At 39.2% G+C, this 20,667-nt stretch overlaps 1 protein-coding gene across 1 annotated transcript in view; it reads left to right on the forward strand.

The window, feature by feature from the left end:
- znf804a (zinc finger protein 804A) overlaps window positions 1–20,415 on the forward strand; it is a 71,461-nt gene extending 51,046 nt beyond the window's left edge. Inside the window, exons 2-4 of the mRNA XM_055214935.2 lie at window positions 10,380–10,523; window positions 13,553–13,683; window positions 14,027–20,415. Coding sequence (XP_055070910.2) covers window positions 10,380–10,523; window positions 13,553–13,683; window positions 14,027–17,084 — 3,333 coding nt within the window. The 3' untranslated portion in view covers window positions 17,085–20,415. The remainder of the gene's footprint in view (window positions 1–10,379; window positions 10,524–13,552; window positions 13,684–14,026) is intronic.
- Window positions 20,416–20,667: the final 252 nt, after the last annotated feature.

The raw sequence follows: 20,667 nt of genomic DNA on the forward strand, positions 1-20,667 counted from the left end.
TCAGCAATTTAGAAACAACAGGCAACAGAAATCCCACCAGAAGGGATACAATTAATCACAACAGGCGAGATGCGAGCGCTGAGAGGGCTGCAGTCGGCCGCGTGAACTACCGCTGCATCATTATTACAACCGGAGCCGGTTAGGTTATTGCAGTGTTTCAAAGTCAAAGTGTAGAGTTGCTGGAAATGGCTTCACGTTACATTGCCTTGAAGCGTGACCTGAACATGCTTCGTCTTGCCTATAAACTGTAGTGGTTGTAGTAGTGAGTGCTTTGCTATTAGTTGAGAACTGTGTAGTGTGAAGCATACAGTCACTGTTCCATCAGAAACAATCTGCTCGAGGAACAGTAAAATCACTCCTTTATAAAAGTGAATTGAGTGAGAAGAAACAACCGGATCGTTTCAAAATACATTTAAGGAGATGGTTCTGCCAGACAGCGGGGTCTATTGTGGTTTTACTGTTGCTTGAAGTGGAACTTGTTTACACGGTGTATGTAATTAAGATATGATACTGATTCAAGAGCACATTCATTTATCGTTCTTTGTTGATTGATGCTGTTTTAACACACTAAGGAATGAAATTTGGTACAGAATGAAGTGTATGAAAAATATCACATTACTGTATATGTTTAAAATAGGTACTTGTCTGATCCTTTCCTGTCCTATTCAATAAAATTAAAATGTGCACTTATTATAAAGGTTAACCGCACCAAAAAGAGTCATAAAATAAGCAGACTGTACATTTAGGACTAATAGTACCACTAATAGTAATACTTTACAATAAGGTTGTATTTATTGAAGGAAAACTTTTGCATGCAGAAGGTTTACATTAAAAGAAGGAAATAATGGTGTTTGAAGCTCACGATATGTCATTACTATTTACAGAACTCATTATTATTCATCTATGCCTAGGTAAATACAATTTTACATTATACGGCACCTTTAAAAGAAAACACCACTGTTTTTCAATATTTTACTATGTTCTTATCTCAACTTAGACAAATTAATACATACCTATCTTTTTTCAATGCATGCCCTCAATCTTTTTACAACGCCTCGTGAATGTGTTAGCATTTAGCCTAGCCCCATTCATTCCTATGGCTCCAAACAGGGATGAATTTAGAAGACACCAAACACATGTTTTCCCTATTTAAAGAGTATTACATGAGTAGTTACACGAGTAAGTATGGTGGCACAAAATAAAACTTTTGTGTGGAGCCATAGGAATGAATGGGGCTAGGCTAAATGCTAACACATTCAAGAAGCGCTGTACAAAAGTTAAAAGTGCACGCATTGAAAAAAGACAGGTTTGTATTAATTCATCTAAGTTGAGGTAAGAACATAGTAAAATATTGAAAATATCCTTTAAAGGTGCCATAGAATGTAAAACTGTTTTTACTTAATAATAAGAGTTCTGTAAATAGTAATGAAATATCGTGAGTAGGAGTGGAACGGTACATGTATTCGTACCGGACCATTTCGGTACAGGGCTTTCGGCACGGTGGACATGTGCACCGAATGCAATCTTTTGTGTGCGGAACATAGGTGTAACATAATATGTTGTGTGCGTTTCCACACAAACATATTAAGTTGGCGGAAGTCTCCGCGTTCAGCGCAAGTCTTCTGTCAAACATATAACATAATTCGGCCTGCAGAAAGATTTTAATTTACTTAGTTGTATATTCGTTTGATTATTGATGTAAACGTTTGCGGGGTCACTTATGTGTAGTGTCTAAAAGCGCGTGTTAAACGCGTGTCAACGCGCTGTTTTGTTCTTTCAAAAGTGCGTGAGAGGTTGCGCGTCTTTTGTTGCTATTCAATCATGAGACGCGCTTTCTGTGACAGCGAGAATAACGGAATGCATGATCAGATTTTTCATCTGCACCTCACGTCAATCATATCATTGTCACAATGCGATCCGTTAATCTGGTCAGGACAGAGAAGAGCTGTAACCCGGGCTTACTCAGCTCATCTCAATATGAGTGTATAGTAAGTATATCATTGCTTGCTATGCAGTTACACATAGAGCAGTAATATGGTACATAACCAACTCAATACTGTGACTTAAAAAAAATCCAAAATAAATCAAAACAGAAAGATTTTTTGGTGGCAAAAATGTAGGCTAATTGTTCATAAGTGTATTCAGGAATTGAATTTGTTAGTTTAGGGCAAGGTTTTAGTAGAAAAAGTTTAAGAGAAGGTTAATAAAAGATTTACCAACTGTTATAAAATAATGTAAAAATTATGTTATTTAGTGGAGAACTTTGCAGCAGTATTTTATTTATTATTCTTTTTTATTTTATATATATATTATTTATTATATTTTAATAAAAAGTGTTTAAAAAAGTGTAAACAAATTGTTAAAAAAGTTTATAGTAATAAACAACCTGCAGTTTAATTTTTCCTTACTGTACCGAAAATGAACCGAACCGCGATTTTTGCGTACCGTTACAACCCTAATCATGAGCTTCAAACATTTGTGTTTCCTCCTTCTAATGTAAACCTTCTGCATGCAAAAGACAGGCCAATCTTGAAATAACACAGACTGTGCTACAGTCCTGATGTACGCCGCCAACATTAAACTTCACATTAAATACAATGTTGTTACAATGCTAAAAACGAAGTTGTGACTGCTGAGCGCTATATGCTAGTGTATGCTATATGCTAACGTTTAAGCTGAAGTTCTACTTACATTACAGTTACGATTTACAGGTCCATACTGAAAAAAAACCCACAAACTTACCACTCAGAAACGTCCATTAACAATCTCCAAACAATTGATTATTCCTCAAATTCTGTATCTTCATCTGTATCATCAGACAGGCTTAAACATCACGTCTGTTTACACACATGCAGAGCTACTAAAGGAGCTGCTCTGTGAAACAACCAATCAGAGCAGAGCTTATCAACATTATCATGGCCCTTTCAAATGAGGTAATAATAGACCATTTCATTCCAAAGGCAATCCTATTGTAAATGGACACGTAAAACCGTCTATATGTAGATCAGAGAACAATGTAACATATTATTTCAATGCATTCTTTGTCACCTTTGGCATGCATTAGCTCAGTGGTCTCCAACATGGTGCCTGTGGGCTCATGGTTGTGATAACTGTTTTGCAGTTTAGTTTTCATAAATGATCTGGGCTGAGAAAATAAATGGTTTTGCATTGTGAATTTCTACAAATGATAACCCCTTCAAATGCATAATACAAGAATTGGTTAGTCAGGATTTATAAAGGGAGCCACAGAATAATGAAGTGGTTAGTCTTAAATGGCCATTTCTTTATAGCTTACAGTATGTGATATGAGTCAATAAAGAAAAGTCCCAATGTTTTGGAGTCAGGTAAGAAAGGGAACTTTTTTAATGGAACAGAGGGAAAATATGCATGCAATTCACGGCAGCTGTGCCCACGAGCAATATGCAAAGCTAATATTTTCTATTTCCTCATAAATTATGAGAGAATCTGTCAAAATGAAATAATCCTGGACGAAATTGCGTTTTTTGACTTGGATTTTGACTACATATTGTTTGAAGGCTTCTTGAAATGTGCATGAATTAATTAGTATGTTGTTTTTAATTAATTTTATTTGAGGCCGATTTTAATTTACTGTTTAATTCATGAAGCTCTTGATTCTGTTTGAAGGACCGTCTTTGTCTTCTCTATTTGCACCCAAATGCGCTCTCTAAATCCTTTGCTCTTTGTTTTGGAAATCGCCTCTTTTCAACACAACATAAAAGACATCACTCATAAGCCAGGTGTGCTATAGAAAGTGCAATCACAGGCTCTCTGATCACCAGTCATGTATCCTAATGTCAATCATATTTTCTCTTTATGTTTCAATACATTTCCGCAGCGAAAAGGCTGTGTGGTTCCCACCTCTGTGCTTGACCTTGTTAGGCAGTCCCATAAAGACATAAAAGCCACATGATCTTTAACAGTTTGTGTCCCTTCGCTTGATGTTCAGTAAAAAGGAAAACCGTGTAAAGCGGTACTCCAGATTTCAGAGATGCGATGCTTCCGATGTGTTCTATTTATATGAACACCCCCTGTGTGTCAACCAATGCAGGATTTGTTTTAAGTCTGACAGTAATCCACTGTATGTAAATACCCTTGCTTTTGATGTTTTAATAGAATGCCAGATTGAAGACTGCTGCTGCAAAAATTAAACAAAAGACAAATGTTTAGTTTGCAAAACGTTTCTGAATGCAGCCCACATTAAATGAGGATATGGGGATTGGATAAGCTTTTGTCCAATAAGAAGGAAATGTTTATTGCACTCGGATTAAGATCCACAAATGCATATAAATACAACACATAATACAGATATAAACACGGTCCAGAATTTTTTTTCGACCACAATGCATGTCACATAATGCTAATAGTGCAAAGGACCGTCCACTCACCTGTCTTTCAAACACCGGTCTCTTTCATAAAGCCAACTTAAGCTGCAATTCATTGACTGGCCACTAGAGACTGGCTCCAAAAGAGAGTCAATCCTAGAGACCCAATTGTTAAAATACCCAACTTTACAGCAAAATAAATATTTTTACAGCCATATATAATGTATCCGCAAGTGACGTATGGTGATCCGCTGGCAAAAAGGCAACGACAGGCTCCACCATCTTTGGGCTTCAAAAATGCTCTTCGCAAACAAATGGGTGACGTCACGGACACTACGTCCATATTTTTTACAGTCTATGGCAAAAGCACATGGTTACATGCATCTTTATAAACAATTTGCTTATACATATACACTCACCTAAAGGATTATTAGGAACACCTGTTCAATGTCTCATTAATGCAATTATCCAATCAACCAATCACATGGCAGTTGCTTCAATGCATTTAGGGGTGCGGTCCTGGTCAAGACAATCTCCTGAACTCCAAACTGAATGTCAGAATGGGAAAGAAAGGTTATTTAAGCAATTTTGAGCGTGGCATGGTTGTTGGTGCTAGACGGGCCGGTCTGAGTATTACTGGGATTTTCATACACAACCATTTCTAGGGTTTACAAAGAATGGTGTGAAAAGGGAAAACATGCAGTATGCGACAGTCCTGTAGACGAAAACTGCTTGTTGATGCAAGAGGTCAGAGGAGAATGGGCCGACTGATTCAAGTAAGGGATAATGTAGAGGCAGCCGGTAGTTATTGGGAAATAAGCCCCGACAGTGTGATCGGGACCCGACGCGAAGCGGAGGGTCTTGTATCGCACTGAAGGGGCTTGTTTCCCAGTGGCTACCGGCTGCCTCTGCATTATCCCGCTTATTACACGGCTACTTGCCACATAAGAAAAAAAACTGGACATGAATATGAATTTGAAACATTTTATTGGCATATTTGTTTTAAATTAACATTTTTATCCTTCCGCGAAACTTTGCACAGATGCATAAAATGATCGTAATACCTTATAAAGATCCTCTGCTTCATACTTGTCTCCATTTTTTCTCTTTGAGAAGTTTTCATCCCCATTCTGTATTTTTTTGTTTGTGTGCTTCGTAGCTGTCATGCTCTATTTTGTCAAGTTCAGTCTCAGTAAGCTGTCTGTCTCTTGTCGTGGTTGTCGAGTGTTTGTCACAAGATGGCGCCACACAGACAGTAATCATTATTGATCTTTATTGGCGCAGAGCGATATTACTCGTGCAAGTAGTCCGGCTATGCGTTATTATTTTGGAGCGGTTATTATTCGAAAAGAACGAACCTGCAAATGTCTCAACTGACCAATCAGAATCAAGCATTCCAGAGAGCCGTGTAATAAGCTGATAGAAGAGCAACTTTGACTGAAATAACCACTCGTTACAACCGAGGTATGCAGCAAAGCATTTGTGAAGCCACAACACGCACAACCTTGAGACGAATGGGCTACAACAGCAGAAGACCCCACCGGGTACCACTCATCTTCACTACAAATAGGAAAAATAGGCTACAACTTGCACGAGTTCACCAAAAATGTTCAGTAGAAGACTGGAAAAATGTTCCTGGTCTGATAAGTCTCGATATCTGTTGAGTCAGAATTTGGCGTTAACAGAATGAGAACATGGATTCATCATGCCTTTTTACCAATGTGCAGGCTGGTGGTGGTGGTGTAATGGTGTGGGGGATGTTTTCTTGGCACACGTTAGGCCCCTTGGTGTCAATTGGGCATCGTTTAAATGCCACGGCCAACCTGAGCATTGTTTCTGACCATGTCCATCCCTTTATGACCACCATGTATCAATCCTCTGATGGCTACTTCCAGCAGGATTATGCACCATGTCACGGAGCTCGAATCATTTCAAATTGGTTTCTTGAACATGACAATGAGTTCACTGTACTAAAATGGCCCCCACAGTCACCAGATCTCAACCCAATAGAGTATCTGTAGGATGTGGTGGAACGGGAGCTTCGTGCCCTTGATGTGCATCCCACAAATCTCTATCAACTGCAAGATGCTATCCTATTAATGTGGGCCAAAATTTCGAAAGAATGCTTTCAGCACCTTGTTGAATCAATGCCACGTAGAATAAAGCAGTTCTAAAGGCAAAAGGGGGTCAAACACAGTATTAGTATGGTGTTCCTAATAATCCTTTAGGTGGGTGTACTGCATAAACAGATCTGAAAATCCTCAAAACATCATGTGCCTAGATTGAAATTATGGCAGGATGGGAAATGAGTCAATACTATCTTTATAGGTATGGTCTGATAGGACTCCTTTCCCAGAAACGTACACTGAGGTCAGACGTAAGCTGTCTGACCAGCTTGCATGCCGGAAAACACTGTCTTTGAATTTTATTTTCATAAAATGCTGTTTTAATAAAGACGATTGTGACGTGTCACGAGGCCTTGAATTTTGGTAAAAGTCGCCTAGCCTTAATTAAAATTAATTTGTAAAGGCAGAAGCATGAAGTTTTTTTCCACACTGTTTTCTATTTGTGCTTCATCACTAAGCAACACTCTGATACAGTAGCTATTAAAACAAGACCCTCCCTTTAAAATTCAAGCACTAGTGGTCTAAACATTTTCTAATACAGTACCTACTGTTACATGCCCTTGAGAAGAGCCTCGTACTATACTGATACATTAAGATGAACTGAGAAAGATTTAGGGGGGTCCCTCAGCTTGACACAAAGTTGTTCTTAAGTGACTGTTTTCCCTCATGTGGTGATTTGATTGATCTGCTGCGTAAATGAGTTCACACCACATCACATCCCTGTTTTTCTCCTTCCCACATATTAATTTGGATGTTTAATTTTGCTTACAAACACTTTAAAGCAAACAAACCTTTTAATACTCTTGGGCTGACTTGAATGTTATCTTGAGATCCAGAAGTACCTAATAAAGTAAACGCTGTCGTGGAAGAATCTCCCCTGTATGACTTTGCCACTCTTTGAGACGAATACGCAGTTTCTTCCTAACCTTGATATTGTGCTATTGGGCTAAATAAAATAAGGGTCACTTTCCAAGCACACCCAGGTAATCAAGCGATACTGTTTTCATTAGCTGCAAGCTAGCCAACTATTAAGTACAATTAGATGCCAATTGTTTCACGCTGTCTCCCTGTATGAGTGAATGGAAGGGATATTATTATTTTTGCTCAGCCGTGTGTTTAGCCCATCGTGGTGGCACATTCTCACATACGATGAGGGAGAGAGGCACTATTTTCACAAGGCATCTGATCATGGCCCGGCTTCCCTGTTACTAAATGTAATGGGTTTGATGCACTTACAAAGAGCTCAGGTTCATGTCAGTAATAATCTCAGATTTGATAGAAGCATTTGTGTATCATTGGCCATTTCTTTCATGTTGACAAGTTTCAATGTTAACTTAAACATTCCTAGGTTTTTTATTAGGTGCTGCTGTATACAGAAGCATTTGGATGACAGTGTAAGGTTTGACTCAGCAATGCGTTTTATGGTAAACTGAGTCCAATTAAAATGGCAGCGCTTTTCTCCTGCAGATTTTCGGATTGGAGACCTTTTGGGAAAAGAGTTTTTTGTGTGTCTTGCTTTTAAATCTGCAAGTTTCCATACGACCTGAGCGATAAAGAAATTAGATCTGAAACGCAATCTGCCCCTGGTGAAACTATTCGCTTCTAAGATTTGTTGTAAATCAATATTTAATAAAGAGTATTAAAGAAGGAGAAAATGATGATGGCATCATGGGGGCTGAGTTGGATTTTATGAGCATCATTTTCAAAGAACAGCACAACAAATATTCAACCTCACAAATTATTAATATATATCAATATGGCAGAAACATGTGTACTGCATATATACTTTATGTCTGCTAATATTTCTATGTGTTTGAGTTTTTTTTAACAAATCTAACATTTAAAGGGTAATATAAAAGGTTTCTGGAGGGGTAAGCACGTCTGTATAAAAAAGCTTTTCTACCTTATGTCCAGGGTTGTGACTAGAATCCAAAGGGTCCAAGGCAAACCCCATATGATACTTTGGGTCCCTTTCATCCAAGGGCTGGGACCACATACCCAGTTGTTTCGGCCCCCATCTATACAGTAGCTGTATATAACAAACAAACAGTATATTAACAGACAAAATTATTTGTAAAAAATATGTTGCAAGATATGTTTCGCAGATCTATTTCTCTATATATTCTCTACATATGGGGCACTTTCCCGGACAGGCCAGGACTAGGCCTTGGTTATATTGGGGGATTTAAGTCGTTTTTACAAACAAAACTTACAAAAACAATACTGGTTAGCATCTTAAGACAAAACAATGGAACTGATATTTGTTAAGATGTGTCAGGAAAAGGTGTTTTTAAATTAAGACAGCTTAGGGGCGGTTTCCCGGATAGGGATTAGACTAGTCCTAGACTAAAATAAATGTAAGAGGTGTCCAAACTGAAAACAACTTGCACTGACATATCTTAAAATACATTAGTGCCCTTTGTTTTACCTCAAAATGCACACTAGTAATGCATGTTTGTTAAAACTCCTAATTAAACTAAGGTCTAGTCCTGTCTTAAACTAATCCATGTCCGGGAAACCACCCCTAAAATATGCTAAATTTACGATAATCTGTAATTCCGCTATTATCCACTCTTACCCAATTTATAAAAAAACGAAGCCAAAACAAATGTAATTAATTTTAAAGATCACATAACACAAGCTGTTTCTGCATTTCTGATGTTAATCTTGAGTACCTTTAAATTAGTATTACATCCTTTATATCTCCGACGAGTCTGTAGTTTAATCCGATTTATAAAAGAAAGATTAGCTTAATCGATTTTTTCCGATAAATGAAGAAGGAGGAGTTACTACCGCGGAAGGAGCGAGTACGAGTCATGCAATACTTTATACAACATTGATTTATCTTATGATTCACTGCATGTTCGTGTCATTTATATAATCTGCACGCGCCTAGTCTTTCTTACCGCAAGCAACTCATGACCCGGTTGGGACTTTTCAATGAAAGCCAGCGCATCAAACACACATGCAAAATGCCGCTGCCTCCTCGGATAATAGTCTATATCCATTGTTTCCATAAGGCTGACTTTCTTCTCCCTACATCCAAAAACACACTTCTTTTTTTCGTGCCATTGTTGAGGTTTGAAATTAAACAAAGCTGTGTTGTGTGATATTATGTTTGCAAATTCTAGCATCTCCCGCTGACTGATGGGTGGGCGGGGTTTTCCGGGGAATTTTGTTTGAAAGCAGACTGCCTGTTTAATTTTAAATATATTTGTATGTTAATATATTTATAGAACAATATCCTGGAAGGTATTTTGTGAAACCTTTGTGAAAATCACAAAAAATGCTTGCGGGCAACTTTTAAAAAAGGCTGGTGGAGAATGAGTTAGAATAACATCTACGAATACGGATAGTTTAGCTTTTTAGTCCTTGTTTCAAGTTCAAAATAATACGTTATGAATTTTTTTCTGCCCCTTTTGATTGCCAGGATATAATCTTTCCTGATCATAGGCTGTTTTTACAAAAAAGCAAATGTTTTTATTTGCCAATACCGATTAGGCTGATTCATACCGAGCCCATAAGGTGACATTGGAGTAAAAAAATCTAAAGTTTAGTTTCATGTGCTCACGCGAAACCTTCATGTGCAGAATTTTTTTTGAAAAGTTTAAACACGTGTGCATGCAAAAGTTTCACGTGAGCACGCAAAACTAAACTTGATAGTTTCACCTGCGCACACAAAACTAAACTTTATTAATTTGCTCCATTTCCCCCTAGGGGCTCCTTAGATTTATCAGTGCATCACTATAGTTTTCACTCATATGTTTTGACCAAAAACATCTCTCAAGGACTTCATGTAGGATTTCAAGAAGTAACAGGGTGTCACTGCAAATGATGTGATTTCATAAATTGCTGGTAAAAACGTTGGAGGCAATAATTCTGATACATTATGGTGTATTTTTTGCTTCAGGACTATGCTGAGAAAGAGAAATCCTTGGCCAAAGCCCTGGAAGACCTCAAGGCAAACTTCTACTGTCAGCTGTGTGACAAGCAGTACTACAAGCATCAAGAGTTTGACAACCATATCAACTCGTATGACCACGCTCACAAACAGGTAATGAGCTTGTGTTTCTGCCCTTCGAGACTTTCACTGAAAGCAATGCATAGCTATAATGGACTGTTTTAGAAAATGACAACAAATAGATTTTGTCGCACATGTTTTCGGCACAAGAAAAATGGCTTTAGTCCCCCACCTGAAAGCAAATGGAGCAGCGGTGGTCTTATAGCGTTTTAATTTAGAGGGCTATAGATCACAAACAGACAGGACAATTTGAAGCCATAGTGTTTTGTTATTGTTTGTTCCTGTTATTTTTTTTTACAGGAACAAAATGAAATTTCGCAGCATGTTGTTAAAAACATGAAAAAGCTATTATTAAACCCAGCAAAGTCATTAAGCCATAAGCCAGAATACAGAATTGTGTGGCTGAAAAGACTCATTTTTAGTCAGCCTGATCTCACAGGAATTTGTATGTATTGTACAAGTTGACTAATTAGGGCTGCCCAATAAATCGCATGTGATTTACTACTAATCAAGGAAGCGGCTTTACTGACGAGATGCGCATGACAATCACATTCGATGTATTATGCAGCCCTATGGCTAATTGATACGTACAGAGCATCAAGAACCATACATAGTAACTAAGAAAAAGAGATTTGAAGGTTTTCTGCCTCACACAAAGCTAACTTTAATGCAGTTTCACATTCACTATGTTGATTTAAGACCTGGCGGTGTTCAAAAATAGAAGGGTAACCTTTAATAGCAAGTTAAAGCTTTAATTTCACCACTTGTCCTGCTGTTTGATATCGGTCCTGACCTCTGTGCTCTGACTCACTCAGAAACTAAATGCATGGAGTCTCTGGGGCCTGCTGAGCTGTCAATAACAGGGCTCACTGAACTATTGACTGAACACCATCTACAAACCCTCCACCCGTGACCTTGCTATTGAACACCGCAACAGGACCGAAATGAGCGAATTATGAAGGGAAAAGCCGTTCCACCTCGTTCACATGATACGGGTGCAACAGCGCTCATTTGTGTCCGTCAGACACGTCTTTGACGTAGTTTCGGCCCCTGCTTTCGATTTGCACAGTTTCAAACAATTCCACAGCATGAGCAAACACTACCATTTGGCTCCTCAGCAAACTGGATTGATAGATGAAGAGCAAAATTTCCCTGCACCCCTCCGGAGCTGGCAGTGCATTTCTGCTGAGAATATAATGGAGTACGGAAGGCTCGCGGCCCCACAGGAAGCCCGGAGCTACGGAAAAAGCCTCATGTTCCTGTCTGTGTGTGAATCATCACTGCCAAGCCATCACTGTCTGTCTTGGACCAGTCTCACTGTTGCTTTTAATTAAGAATACATGTCCAGTCCAGAAATTACTGTGTTCAAATTTTCATTCATTCTCAAGTGGCTTGTCACTCACGTCCGCCCCCATCGCAACTGAAAGGATTTCTCAAGGTATTAAGGGAGCATCTCTCTCCCATCATCTCCCATCCTACTATAAATGATGTAATCACCTCCCAGTCATGTGAAATACAGGCTACATGCATTAATGGCCCATTTCTGAGCGTCTCTCACCAGATACATTAACAATCAATGAATAACAGGTCCTCCAAGCAATGCACCTTAGAGTCTCGTAAATATAGCCCACGCCAACCTGTTTGCTATTTTCTGCAAGGCTAACTGACAATGAAGCGATGGATCAGGGCTGAGTTTGCTCATTCTGTGCCAGCAGAGAGCAACAAGGAGGATAGATGGCAGGTGCGCAAAGAGACCCTATCCTGATGGGATCAAACTAGTTACCCCGGTGCGCCCACTTTGCACCGAGCGGCCCTTTAACTTGACAAAATGATATCTGATGTGATCGCTTTGCTTTCCCCTGACTATGAACCCAAGCCAGGGTAAATGCAATCACTGAAGCCTTTTCAAACAGGAGAGGTTACGGCAGCACTGAACTGTGTATAACAGTGTAACCTGAGTGGAATGCCTAATGTTGGGACAGATGACTCTTCCTGGCTGCCTGGAGAAACATCACTATTTTTACTCCCAGCTGTTACTATCACATACAAGTTGACCTCTGAATCTACCTTGACAAAGTACAACATATTCTGCCTTACTATAAAGATGTTTTTCTGAAAGACACTGTCATCTGTATTAACGCTAAGCCAAGACTAAATCCCCATGAAATGGGCAGCTTCAAGGTGTTTTGACGTAATTTCCTGTGAAGGAGGATTTTAGGTTGGGACATATTGAGTAACTCCTTACTTTTTTAGCCAATAGCATTTTGAGCAATCCTCAATCCGTATTGGCAAATTGTGTTTTAAATGCATTTATACACTTATTTTCTAAATGTAAATTTTGTCATTGTTTTAACTCATAGATATCTTAACACTAACATACTAAAAGCCAAATAACTTTGATTTTGTGGGGTCTTAAATGGATTATTGGATAAAAGCTCTCAGGATTAATTGGATGTGAAAACTGTGCTTAAGCTGGTTGTTGCTCAGAGACGTCTAGTGCCTTCTTCTGAAGTGTGTTCTTTTAATATCACATCATTGTAAATTATTAATGAAAGTTAATTTAGATTACAGGTATCTAACTGATTTATAATATACAGACGTAATCCCAATCAATAAGTCTCACTGTCTGGGCTGCACTCACATTCCAAGCATCAGACCAAGCATGGATCTTGCATTCAAGGCACGTGCATCTTTCAAACCAGGAAACAAATACAAATTAGCATCACTGAGATTTATCTAGAATAAATAGGACAATTTCATGGAGTTTAGCAACCTCATCCATAGCTCCTTTTCATTTGCACTGAAAATGGGTTTGATGAAACATAACATTGGTGTGCAAACACCTTAATTACCTTCCTCCTCTCTTGAAGAGATTTTTAATCTTTTTTTGCAGTGTATTCCTCAATGGCTGATATGCAGAGATACACACTCTTCATAATGAAAGTTTGTTAAAGCAGAGGGAAACATTCTTGTTCTCAAAGAGGATTATTATTCAAATGGCTTTGCCGTAGTCGACATACTGAGATAGGTGAATGAATAAGAGGTTCTTTGTCACCCTACAGAGACTGAAGGAGCTGAAGCAGAGAGAGTTTGCCCGCAATGTGGCCTCCAAATCCAGGAAAGATGAGAGGAAACAGGAGAGAGCTCTTAGACGCCTGCATGAGCTCGCTGAACAGCGCAGGGAGGTGCAATGGTGGGGAACATTTTATTAAATGCTTTCCATTTTTACAGTACATACAATGTTTTCAGATACTTTTTTTTACAGTATATATCGATTATATGTGGTAAAGCCTGAAAAAAATGGTTTTAATCAAATGATATCATTTAACAAATGTAAGCAAATTTGAGAAACTGATCATGTTTGTATGAACTTTGTACAAAGGATCAGAGTTGGACATAAACACATAAGGTCAAGCTAAATGATGTTCACAAATCATGTTGGGAAAACATTAATAAACAGGATTTGGTTAAAGGTAAAAATAACACAAGAAAGCTGTTTTGTGAGCCTAACATATTTTTTCTCTTTTCTGGTACAGTGCTCCAGGAAGTGGTCCAATGTTCAAATCTACCACAGTGGCAGTGGAAGGTACTTTCAGGGAGTCCTGCTGTGACGATAACCAAGAAGAGAACCAAAGCTTTGCGGCTCAGGACATAGGGGGTCAGATCCATTCCAGTGGCTGTGGATTAGCTAGTAAGCAGTCACCATGGCCATACAATGGGAGGGCCAAAAAGCAAACTTTCAGACGCAAAATTGCATTCTCTTTTTCCTTTCCAAAGAAAGCATCTGTAAAGCTTGAGTCATCAGCTGCGGCTTTCTGTGAGAGCACAGAGGAAGGATTGATGGAGCGGAGCAACAGACAAAGACTCCGTACACCCCCTGTCGAGCTTGACCTTACCAGTTCCCCCACAGAGGAGAAAGAACTAAATTGTGAGGAGGCAATTTACCACACTGGCACACAGCAGGGCCAGTCTGTCCAAAAAAGTGACAGCATGGAAAGTCAGGGTTCATCAGATATGCCTGTGGGGGGTGAGAGCCCCTTATCAACTGCCTCAGATTTGTGTGCTTTGCTTGTTTATTCAGAAGACGTGCCCAGTCCCTCAGTCTCGCTCTTAACGGCATCCCCTTGTCATTTAAACAGTACTGATAGTCTTCTTAATTTAGAGGACTCTGTTGAAAGCTTGAAAAACAGTATTGCTGAAAGTAAACCTGAGACCACTCAGGAGGGGACAGTAGAAGAGAGCAGCATTACAGAGAAAGAGCACTTGATTATCAATGATCCTCCTGAAAAGAGTGTCTTAGATGTGTCAGAGAAGAATGATTCTCTTCAAAGCCAAGTGCAAGCAGTGGATGCAACTACAAAGACATCTTACTCTTTCACAAAGCCCAGTCAGCCTTTCTTCTCTGTCCTAAGCAGGGATGGTAACACCATCTTCCAGTGGCCCTCTGAGATGGTGACCTTTACAAGGACAGAGCCGTCCCTCTCCTTCAGTTGCAACCCCCTCCATTTTGATTTCAAGAGGTCACGGATTAGAAAGCCTGTTGACACTCAGGAGATGCCTGAGCCCAAAACTGATGAGGAATTACCTGTCTGCTCAAGTTTCAAATCCTGCCACTCTGACAAGCACATTGAGGAATTCACAGCCAGTCCCAGAAACAGTCCCAGCCGAGGACCTGAAAGCAAGGTCAGGAGGTGTCATCAGTATTCAAGTGACACGGAGAGTTGTGTTGGCCTGAAAACATATGACAGGTGTAGACATTCCAAAGATTGGATCCAGACAAGTAAGAGGGCGGAAAAGAAATTGCTGGCCAGGCATCAACGTCATTACAGGAGCCACACCAAAAGAAAAAGAAGGAGGCGGAAGAGGAGAAGAGAGAAACACTGGAAGACAGAGAGCAATATGGTGAAATGTAAGAAATTCTACAGACAACCTGAGTGTTTGGAAGAGCTAGATAGCCAATTTAGGGGGACCACTTCACAGCAAGTGCAGCCATTAGAGAAGTCAAAGCAATCAGCTCAAAATCAGGCTGAGGACAGCAGCACAGCTCCCTTAGTTGAGAATGGGGTGGGACGCAAGAGTCAGGAGGCAGCAGCTGATGTAAACGGCTCAGCGGGCTGTATCATTTCCTCTGATGAGTTCTGTGTCGATGGTGAAAAGGTGCTTGGGAACAGCGGGATAAAGCCTGACAATCCAGCTGCAGGGGAGCTAACAATCATAGAACAGCCACGTTTCTACAGCCAAGATGCATCTCACTCTCAAAGTGCCAGCTCAGACCAGGGATGCCCAAAGGTGATGTCTGCACCAGAAGAGACTGACAGACGTCTACTATATGAGGGACACATTTTGAAAAGGCAACGTACAGATTCTCTAAGCAGTGGAGATGAGGCAAGGCCAGATGAGTTATGTAGCCTCTGTCAAACATCAGCTGAGATTTCTGATCAATGTTTATTAGAAGAAACTAGCTCTGCGGGCACCGAACTTACTTGTTGTGAACATGGAATAAGAAAGAAAAGACAGAGACGGTCATGTGTCCAAGATCAAACACAATGCCTTGCAAATGATTGTCACAGTTTAAAGAACAGTGATTTGGAAGAACAGGAAAAGGCTACAGAGTCAAGCATGAATTGCCTTGTTTTAAAAGGCGTGTGTGACAGCTCAAATGGGTCAGATCCAATCTCATGCAGTATTGATGATAGAGAAAGCAGTGAGGTTGATTCTCAGACATTTACTTCCATTAGCTGTGCCCTGGGTCATACTGTGGTGGATAGCAGTGACTGGCAGCAGAGCTCCTCCTCTCAGATCAATGCTTCATGCACCAAGGGCAGTCTAGCTTTACTTGAGACAGATTTAAAGCTCTCGAAGGAACTAACAAAAGAGAACAGCAACATCCACAGTAGCGAGTCTAAAGCAGTACAAACCCCTGTAAAGATCTGTAACAAGTATTCAGTGGCAGCACAGGCCTGCTTACTCAATGCCCTGCAAAGGACTGAAAAAAACACTCATGATAAATCATGTCAGCATAGCCTTCAAACTCCACCACAGAGATTTCACCTAGGCATTCAGACTGAGGAGATGTTGAGCAGGGAGTGCTTCCACACGACCAGCAACCTGTTTCAGCATTCTCCATCTTTCCAGCACCCCTCAGACGGCATGGAAAGACACTGTCTCCTGCAGATACAGAGCCATGGACAGGTGTTACACCAGCAGGTGTTCCCCACCAAGCTCAAATCTGTCCTGCCCAGGCCACATCTGCCCATGTCATCTGGTGTTCTCCATCCAGTTCACTTGTCGTCTTCTGTGCCTTCTGGCTCGATCACGATACGTCACACAATCCTCCAGCATCACACACCTTTCCTGGCCCCACAACCCCAACTTTTCCAGCAGGTAGTGCCTGTTTCTCGATTTCCCCTGGGACCGGAGATCTGTTCCCCTGCAGCTTCTCCCTTTGTGACCCCTCCACAAATGCCGGTCGTTGCAGCACCCCCCAGTATTCACCCTATGACTGTGACATTTCATGCCCTGCCGCGACCTGCTATGTTTTCACCCATGTTACCCTCTCATCCTACTGTCATTCCCTTGCAGCCGCTCTTCTAGCTCCTCTCTTCTAGTCTTTGTATGTTACAAAATGTATTTTGTACTGCAATGGTGAGGGCAACATTGGCAGTATTGCTTTCTTAGTAAGAATGTTGAGATTAGTCCCTGGGTAACATACAGTACGGTTGTCCTTAGAGTTTGGAAAGAATGCTGATTGTGTGCAATTTTGTCAGTAGAGATTTGTGCAGAGAACAACTGTGTAATACTTTATTAGAAAGTGTGCAGTATAATCTACCTACCTGATTCATTCTGATACCTATTTTATTAGAAATTGCTGGCCATAGTACCTATTTTAACTAATTTGTATTACCACAAAGACTGTAGTTTATCACAAGCAAAATGATTATTGAAATACAAATCAAATCATAGTAGAAAGAAATGATTAAATATCATGAATACTTAATTATGTATGCATTAGTCTATATACTCTTAGAGATAATGACCAAATTTTCTTATTATAAAAATAATAATACTATTTACAATGACAATAGTAAATATGATGGTTGCTATTGATTTGCAATCTGTAGTCCTAAATGATCATATGTAAAGATACAATATGTAAAGTTTACAGAGATTACAGTAAAACTGCAAAGAATTTAAATAACACAGACCTTCATCAAGTCTGTCCGTGTTTAAACCGAATCACCCTGGTACTAATGTAAGATAGCACTTTCTTTTAATATACAGCTGCTGTGCCTGTCAAAGGTTATAGTGGAATGCAGCAGAATAGCGCTATGCACCGTGTGCTATGACAGCACTGTGTTGGACACATACATAGTGCTCATTTATATGAGTAGTCTTTATGCAAATTTAAAAACCCATAGCATGTAATGGGAGCGCTGAATGTGACTGTTGAAAGCTGAGCTGATATGGACAAATTATATTTCTTATTTTGCTAATTACCGGCAGTGTCAACCTCAGTACAGAGAATACACAAACATGCCGAGTGACAGTTTGGTTTAGGCTACAGGATGGGTTATGTATGGATTTTACTTTAGATTTACATGCTATTAGTATAACAATTTGAAAAGAAGCACAAAAAATTGCCAAGTGCAATTCAACACGTGAGTATTCATGTATCCCATATCATGTATCCTGCTTGGATGAAGACAACCTAGTAGATCTATCCGATGAGTACATGCTCTTGAACATAGAGCACCCTGCCCTGTAGCATTTCTTTAGGAAATATTATTTTGCATTACCTGTTTGGAAACCTTAATGGTTTATATTGTATTTCCAAGAATGATCTGCCATGTAAAGTTAAACCAATTGTTGACGTTTTCAGTTTGATTGCCATATTACACATGGATATAAAGATTACAAGCCTTGGTGATAAAATTCTCATAATATGATCAATTGCACACATATTTGATCAGACTTTTTCATGGAATCACGCTATGAAATAATTCCAAAACAGAAATTCAGTTTTGTTAGCAAAGGAATTAATTTCTCTTGCTTGCATCAGATGAAAGAGACTAAACTCAAGAGAAGGATTAGTTTACTTATTTAAGACACTAACTACTTATACTTGAATGAAAAGCAAGTTAGTTCAAGAAGACCAGAGAAAATTCTGTCTGTGTTTGAATTTTCACAATCCTTTCATTTTTAAAGGAGATGTGTTCTGGAATTAATGATTTTCTCAATAGCCATATGGAAAGTAGACTGTACTCAATTAATTCTTAATAATTATGATCAACCATATGTTTTTTTTTTACTTTTTATTTATTTTTGATATCCTTATTGTTTAAAAGTACAATATATACAGTTCCACAATGATATTGCACCACTCTTAGTGAACAAGACTTAGAAATGAGGTTATTAAACGTAACTAAATAAATTAAATGAAAATAAAATGAAGTCATACGAGGTTAATCGTGCAAAATACTATGATTATCATAAAAACAATAATGAAACCCCACCCTTAACCCCAGTGTCACAGGGGCAAAGGCAAATTGTACAAAAATGAATTAATACGAATTAGCCACCTCGTAAATTCTGTATGAATTGCCATGAGATAGCATTAGACAGCCTATAGAGTGCCGCAGTAATGAGGTATTTTTGTAGGCAAACCCGGAAGTTGGCGGGATGCTGGTTCCCTCGCAAGGGGGCTCATGAATTTTGTCTGTATACTTTTGGATTACCACAAAAAATAAGCCTAGTGTTTAACAAAAGTTTAAGACACACCATTCACACCAACCGCGGGAGAGGCGGCAATTACGCAGAATAACGCAATTTTTTGTGTAGTTGGACACTTGAACATTTTAGTTTACTCGCTTCATTCGCGCATGAAATTCTAATCATTCGAGACATTCACACGGAAATTCGCGTCATGGGAGGGATTTCTGCGACTCCGCTGGGACTCCGCTCACTTCCTGTAATCATGTCACTACTACAGCAAGGTCCTGATTGGTTAACATGGCCCAGAAATCCGCTGAAGTTCAGATTTTTCAACTCGTGCGTTTCCTGCACCGTGCGTTCCGCGTTTTTCGCACAACACGACGCAGGATGCCTAATCGTGTCTATGCATTGACTTAACATGTAAATCACTCGTGCTTGCCGCTTCTACTGCGTCTGGTGTGAACCCTGCATCAGACTAGCATGTTTTGTCCAACAAGTTAATCACAGATGAACACGACTTTTATAAATTTTGAAGTGAAAATTAAGCTTTTTATATTTCTAGTAAACATATTTACACTCCAGAATCCATAAATTGTGTTTATCTGTGACGTTTTTTTTGTTGGATAAAATGTGTCATTCTCATAAAAATGTTTGTGTTGTTTGAGTTGGTTTTATTTTGTGATAATCCAAAAGTCTATTGGAAAAAAACGTATGGGCTTTTTTGCGAGGAAGCCAGTATTCCGCTAACTTTCGGGTTCAATGCACACAATAAAGAAAAATCTATTAAGTAGTTAAAAAAAGGTTAAGAGGACTTTTTTGTTAGTCTGAATATCTTGAAGGCATGTAACGTCTTTACATAGTATATATATGTGCTCTGAAATAGTATGGGATATTGTTCTTTTAATATTTTGTTATAAAACCCATCAGATTCCTCTCTTTTAATTATGTTTAGTTTTGAAAACCGCCTAGAAAGTTATATAAATGCACAATGTTACTTTCCCTGCAGTTGACTTTACTTGCTTTAAAAACTGTATATGCTGTAAATCAATACTATTTATAAATCATGTAAGATGTACATATGTTTTATGTTTTTATTGTGCAAGGTACCCTGTATGTATGAATTATTTAGATAAGATAAAACAACTATGTTTTTTACGCCACTTTGCCAACTGAATGATGCTGAAGTAATATGTAATAAAACAAAGAAACAAGATCTTTCGTGTCTGTCCATTCATGATGTTTTTCAGTCCCTTTTTAGCTTCCTCACACAGTCAGGTGAAGACGTCCACGGTATATCACTACAAACAGACTGGGAACGAATGCTTTTTGAAGCCGGGGAAAATTCAGGGTTTTTTCGCTGTTGGGAAAGAACTGTTAAATATTTCATCTGAAGGTCTCACACAAGCGATACAGAGGTTATTGAGCAAGACAGCTATGGCCATTTTCAGGCAACTTTGAGGCATTG

The sequence above is a fragment of the Misgurnus anguillicaudatus genome, chromosome 17, assembly GCF_027580225.2.
Source record: "Misgurnus anguillicaudatus chromosome 17, ASM2758022v2, whole genome shotgun sequence".
NCBI lineage: Eukaryota > Metazoa > Chordata > Actinopteri > Cypriniformes > Cobitidae > Misgurnus > Misgurnus anguillicaudatus.